The sequence below is a fragment of the Acanthisitta chloris genome, unplaced genomic scaffold (genome assembly GCF_000695815.1).
Source record: "Acanthisitta chloris isolate BGI_N310 unplaced genomic scaffold, ASM69581v1 C16998260, whole genome shotgun sequence".
Taxonomy (NCBI): Eukaryota; Metazoa; Chordata; class Aves; order Passeriformes; family Acanthisittidae; genus Acanthisitta; species Acanthisitta chloris.
Window position 1 is genome coordinate 1 of NW_008703543.1, and position 6,713 is coordinate 6,713.

General features: G+C 42.4%; 1 protein-coding gene across 1 annotated transcript; it reads right to left on the reverse strand.

Moving 5' to 3' along the window:
- ZBTB2 (zinc finger and BTB domain containing 2) lies at window positions 1–4,252 on the reverse strand. Its single transcript, XM_009083335.1, has 2 exons — window positions 3,984–4,252; window positions 1–2,063 (listed from the first exon to the last, which is right to left on the reverse strand). Exons 1-2 carry the CDS (start codon window positions 4,187–4,189, stop codon window positions 701–703), a joined length of 1,569 nt encoding a protein of 522 aa, XP_009081583.1. The 5' UTR covers window positions 4,190–4,252; the 3' UTR covers window positions 1–700.
- Window positions 4,253–6,713: the final 2,461 nt, after the last annotated feature.

Sequence of the window (6,713 nt, forward strand, 5' to 3'; positions counted from 1 at the left end):
TATAAAGATTGCCATCACATTACCGTTACAGCTGCTTGAGTCAAAATTTGACTAAGCAACTACTTTGCTTGACTCTGAAACAGATACCCAAAGGCATACTTGAAGGGAAACATAGGGCTAAAAGAAACCAAACACCCTCAGCTCTTTTTATCTCAATGAACAGAGATTTTTGCACTCCTTGAGGGAAGTTCTGAGGGCTTTAAGTTATAACCTTAATCACCTTGCATGTGAACTTGTAAAAAGTACGGTGTTCAATTCGCCACATCTCAAAATGCCTTCTACCAGGGAAACTACAAAATATATATCCTTTGCTTACCAAACTGATACTCTGTTTCGCATTACACTCATCATTGTATCTAAATACGCTTTTAAGCAATCTAAATTTTGTTTAAAACCTAATAAATTTGGCTTAACTAAGACTATCAACATAGTTAGCTGCATTATTTTTTTCACACGTTCCTTTGTATTAAAATCAATTTTGTTGTGGTCTGATGTAAAAGCTTTTTGTTTGTTTTGGTGGGAGAGGCAAAGTCCAATTTCCTAATGTGCCAGTACAGTTCTGGTTGCCGAAGACAAAGGGTGGGAAGGAGCCTGGTGGAAAAGATGGCAGGGTAAGTGAGGTAAGAGGTAGAGGGAGGAAAGAATTGATTTAATAAAAAATGAGTAAAGAAACTTTAAAAAATTGATACAGGTTTCACATTCAGTCTAACAACACTGCTTCCTGCTCCTTTTTGATGGAGGCTAACACTGCATTATCAGTCTCTGTGGCTTCCGTGTCCCCACCGCCTAGCAGGATGGAGCGATCTTCTTCTAGCGTAAAGACAGAGTTTTGATTTTGGCACGAATGTTTGACTACTTCATTGGGAGTTGAAAATGTTTTGTCACACAAATTACACTTGTAGGGCTTGTTGGTCTGTACTAACATGTTGTCCATCTGACTGCCTTCCTCAAAAGTACAGAGTTCCAGAGTCTGTTTATCCACCATCGTGTACGTGTCCATGCTCTGGTTTAGGCACACGTGTCTGGCAGCCTGGTTAGCCCTGCAAAAGCTTTTGTCACAAGTGCTGCACTTGAAGGGTTTGCCTGTGTGTATGTACATGTGCTCCCTCCAGTGGCTTTTCTGAATAAACTTGCGGCCACAGATGGAACATTCGTATTTCCGTCTCTTTACCTCCCTCTCTTGATCTGCCTGCTCCAAGTTGTCAATGTCTGCGATATCGGAGGGGGGAGGTGTCTCCGACTGCTGCTGCCCATCGATTATTGGGGAGTCTGAGATCTGCTGCAGCTCGCTGTCACTAATCATCCCTGCTTCAGGCACTTCCACGGCATCTTTATCAGCTGTGTTGTTACAGAGAGACAAAGAAATATTACTTTCTCCCTGCTGGCCAGACGTGAAGGGAACTCCCGTGTGGATCTGCAGGTGCTCACGCAAACTACTTCGCAAATTGAACCGGCGACCACAGAGGTGACAGGCATAGTATTTTGGGAAGCTTCCATTCCTTTTCATAATGCTTGGCTTGACGTGTGCTATTGTGAGTGGGGCAGGCTGTTCATCTGAAGAAGATGCTTCCATGTTGGCCTCTTCACCTGCAGGTGAATTATTACCAGCAGCAGATACCAATTCTGGAGATAAAGAAGATGGCAATGGGTCAGAAGTGGACATATTTGTCCGGGTCACTTGTGGCAGAGTTGAAGCTAACTGCGAGAGCTGTGAGCCGTCAGGACCCTGCTCTTGGTTCATCCGTGATGTCTGCGGCCTTGGTTCCCGCCCGAGTTTGTCAGTGGCAGATGTAACCTTAGTGGGATGTCTTATCTGGTGATCTGCAATCTGAATGCCATATAATGAAGATGCTAATGGAAAAACTTGATCCGGGTGAGAAAAAGTTCCCTGACTTGCAAGGCTGGCCTCTTGAATTAGTGGATATGCATGCAGAAACTTTATTCCCTGTTCTAGACGAACTGGGTCAATGAGCTGTGGTGCCATCTTCCCGGTGTACATCAAATGCAAGAGATAACTGAAGATATCTGGCTGTATGTCAGTCGCTTTCAAACGGACACATTCACTGAAAGGTGAAACAAAATAATAAATAGGAGATAAGGAAAATCTTTTTCATCAGTTCTAGGTTAGTCAAGCATTGATAAAAACAGAAGGCCTCTACTTAAACACAGAAGACAGAATCTGCAATAAATATAAATCCTTTAATGTAAAAGAGCTAATTTCATTGGCCACTTGAAAGATGACTTTTTTCCTCAGTGAAGTAACTGGCTTGAAAGACAAGACTGTCCCATTGCAATCTACACTCTTCCAAACTGCTGTTATGTTATACTCATGTTGTCACATCTTAATATATTTTGCAAATTGCAAAGACGTTTTTCCTCTTTTTTTGGTTGGATTCAAACACATCTGTTGCTAAATTAAAACCTGCTAGCATTGCCCTCTAAATTCACAGTCCATTAAACTTTTCTCAGTACTTAGCCCTGAAAACACTTAAAGTTCATCGGGAACATGTCTGTTTGGCTTCTATGTCCTACTAGGGTTTACGGCTACAGTTCTACAAATTTGTGGTATCACCTTATCTCAACTGCATTACAATCCAGAAACCATGCAGGGTGTGAATCCCCCCAGCATCTGATGCAACAGGTGTAGCCTGACCACATGTAACCTGTGGAGTCCAGGCTCCTTACACAGCAGAACAGTAGCTTCTTTCCTTGAACAGGGAGGAAGCAAAGGCAGCACCAGGGGTATGTTTGGTTAGCCTAGCAATCCCTTGGCTAGAGTGCTTAATTATGGGAGATGCTTTGGCTGCAATGTCTTCTTCAGCCTAACAGGGCTGAAACCAGCACCATCCTCCAGCTGAGAACTTGCCCTACACATCAACCTTTACGATACTCTGGACTGAAACACCCACCACTCCGCTGGATCTCTGTGCAGAAAATGAGGCAAGGTTCACAGAAGAACAAAGAAAATAGGGAACATTGTGGTTAGGTCAGTTGGCTAATAGGAGAGGAACTAGGATTCCAATTATTTTTCAAGAGTGTTTGTAACTCTTGTATTAAACAAACATTTAGTAAAACATAGAAATCCAGAAATGGATATGACTGTGTGCTGTGGTCTGAATGCTCTAACCACAGTAGGCTACTAAGCTGAGGAGGAAATTGTAGCCAATTCTTCCATTTCTTGAGGTGCACCCTTGAGCTCCCTGTGACCGCTTTTGAATTCAGATTTATTACTCAAAAGGAAACTTTGCAATGCTGCCTTCCAAAGATGGCTGTGTGCTCTTGATGGAGCATCAAGACTGATGCCTCTATCTGCAAGCAGTCCTGTCTCAGAAGTGCCAATGTTCTTCTGTCCTAAAAGTTTACTTTTGGCTAAGAACTCTTAGCCAGAGAGTTAGGAGTTTCACTCACTTAACATAAACTTTTTGAGATAGTTCAAATATTTGGGGAAAAGACCAAGAAATCTTTACAAAAAAAAAGAAAGAAGAAACACAAACCTCCTTATTTTCCACCAGTATGTAGTATTTTATTATTCTAACTTCAATAAATTGAAAAAAAAATTAAATATATACACCTCTTTTGTACAGCTGTTTCTCAAGATCTCCTAATAAATACTTACTGGGTTGTGTATAATGTTATGGAAATACTAAGACCAGTGCCAAGACAGAGTAGAAGATAGTGAGTGGGGGAAGGAAAGTGCAGGAGTGAAGACAGGATCCTTGAAGTATTCAATTTTAAAAATTCTATTTCTATACTTTTTTTAGGACAAAGGACTTGTGCTAAATGATAAAATTAGTGTTAATGAATCACAGTTCAACATCAACATGTTTTAAAGCGAGATCCTAGTTTGCAGATAAGACTGGATTCTGTATTTCTTATATCAGAGCAAGAAGCACAAAGAACATTTTCAGGTTTCAAAATGTTGCCAGACTTACTTAGCTTAGCTAACTGAACAACATTTACACAGTGAACCTTTTTACTGTTACCTGGTTTGATGAACAAACAACATCTTGAAGTAGTTGGAGAAAGAAGCGAGGACTGATTTGTGTGCCTTGAAGTAGACATCACCAATGGCAACTGTGCAGTCACACAGGAAACCGAACTCTCTCTGAGCATTTAGTTGCTGCAGCAGAATAAGTCCATGGTTGGCCAAATCCATTTTTTTACACTCTGAAAAGCAAATGACTTTCATGTAAAACTTAGCAGCAGATGCACAGATGCAACACTAGCTGTCTCTTAACAGACATTTTCCTCTCACATCTATGTATCATGCTTTAGTGACACCTCTTAATCCCAAATTACTGTATAAATGATATCTTACACATAGGCAAAGAGCTCTCTTTCATGATGGGCAATGTGATTCCCAACAGTGCAAGTGATTTGCCAAGGTTTAAAGAGCAAAGGAGAGCCAGGACTAAAGAGCTGTGAAAAGGCATGAGGTGGAGACTTGGATACAGAAATACAAATAGCTAAAGAAGAGGAAGATATATTAATACAACAGCAAAAACACCCATATGCAATGGGAAGAGGAAAGTATTTTGGCTGCCACTTGTCTGCTCAAGTAGGAAAAATAAATTTCCCTTCTGATGTCAGTCACCCTCACCTAAGTGGGTGGGAGAGACAAGAACACAACCCAATAAAAGACATGTTAGATATTTATAATCTGGATTTTCAGTGTCTCTGTATATTTTTTACCTAAAGTTATGGGCCCATCCAGCTGAATCCGAGCCCAGCATTAAATGACTAAACATTTCTGATGGCTATGCCCTCTCCTGGGAAATGCCAGATACATCCCCGAGTCTTCCCAGGCTCAAACCATGAATTTATTCTAGGTACTGGCAAGCTCTCTGCACTGTCAAAACAGGAGGGGCCAATCTTTTCACCCAACAACTATTAATTTACTTATTGAGACCAGCTACAACAGCCTCATGCCTGCCCAGCGAATCAAGGTACCCAGAGGAGCAGTTCTGCCATTGGCACATGGTAGGGTAACTAATGATGAAACGTAGCACAGCCCCTAAACCAGAGCTTCCGCAGCCTCTCCCCCTCTCTGGCACCTCCCTGTACCAGCTGCTAGAGGCTGCCCTCAAAGAACTACCTAAGAGCTATAAACCTTTTCTCAAGGATTTGAGGGCAGCCTTGGAAATGGGCAAAAATGAGTAACTTTGGGGGGAAAAAAGCAAGGGAAGCACACTAGGGCAGTTGTGGATGGTTGGGTGGATGAATATAGAGCTAGTATTCAACTACTGGATACAAACGTAAAACAAGTAGAGCTTTGAGCAAAAAAAGCGAAAGTATGAAATAATGAAGATCCATACATAAACATGTAAAATAGCCCCAGAAGCCAATGAAACTCATGGCCATGTTGTGCTCAGAACAATGCAGAAACAGAACAGAACAGAAAAGAGAGAGAAGGTGAAAACAGAAGTGGACCAAAAGGTTTACAAAAAGATTTGGGTGTTTTCTGCTCCAAACTTAACAGGAAGTTACCACAATTTTAAGTAAGGTACAAGCAGCTTGTTTCTTTTACACAGCACGAGTGTGGCTTTCTTGGGAAGGAGAACAAAAGTGTATTCCACATATGTCAATGTGTTTAGTCATTGGAGAAACAAGTATTTCTACTTGCTGGACAGCGAAGAATGCCCTCATATTTAAACCAGGATGACCAAATGCATTCCTTTGCATTCACATGAGATCAGAACTCATTTGAGTCAGTCAGGAGTGTAAGGGCAAAGAAAGAAATACAATGTAAGATACAGTGGCTTATTTTTATATGGTTAATAACAGGGAAAAAAAAGTCATGTTTCAGCTCTCCTTAGGTGCATATTCTCCTCCCTAAACCAATATTTGGATAACTGTGTTTGTACAAACAATATGCTACAATCCTCTCCCTGTCTCCCTGAGTGGGAATACTCACTGTCAGCAGTAACAAAAATCATGTTTGCTGTTATTCAATCCTGCAAGATTTCCCCCTGGGCGTGATGCTACAGAAAATACACCAGGTATCTTTTTTAGCTTTAATTTAGATTATTAATGTGTGCTACATTTTTTTTAATTCATCAGTGCTAAGCCTGGTTTGTACTTGGACAGCAAAGCTCTGATGTGAGGGCAGTGCAAGCCAGAAAGGGATTCTTCCTAGTTATTATGGTCCCAAGTTTGTTTAGCCTGTAGCTTCACCCTTACCCAAGCAGCAGTCGCTTTGGCAGCTGGAGCTGCTGCCCTCTATCAGAGGCCTGAATTAATCTTTTCACAAAGTCACACACGTGTCTAACCCTGCATTTTGAGTCTATCTGGATGATATTTAAATGGTTTAATTGAAAGCACTACAAGAATTCTGCTCTAAAGAAACTGCAAGGCAGGTGAACAGAGCGGGGCAAGCACTCTGTACATCGCAGGTATGTGAGGGCTCCGAGGCTTCACCCTCAGCTAAATAAACCACGCTGAACACGGGCAATGCCGTGTTCTAGTGCTGAGCAGCTCAACAAGTGTGTAAAGCAGTTCCTGCGACCTGAGACCTCCCGGGAGACAGTCGTTCCTCGGCTCTGCGCCGTGTCGGGCTCTGGAGATGACAGAACCACGGGACACGCGGAGCTGGGAGGGACCCGCAAGGCTCACCGAGTCCGGTTACCTAATCTGCTCAACGGTTGGGCGAGACACCCGAGGGGCCGTGCATGGCGGAGGCCGCGCGGGGCACAGGCACAGGCACAGGCACAGGC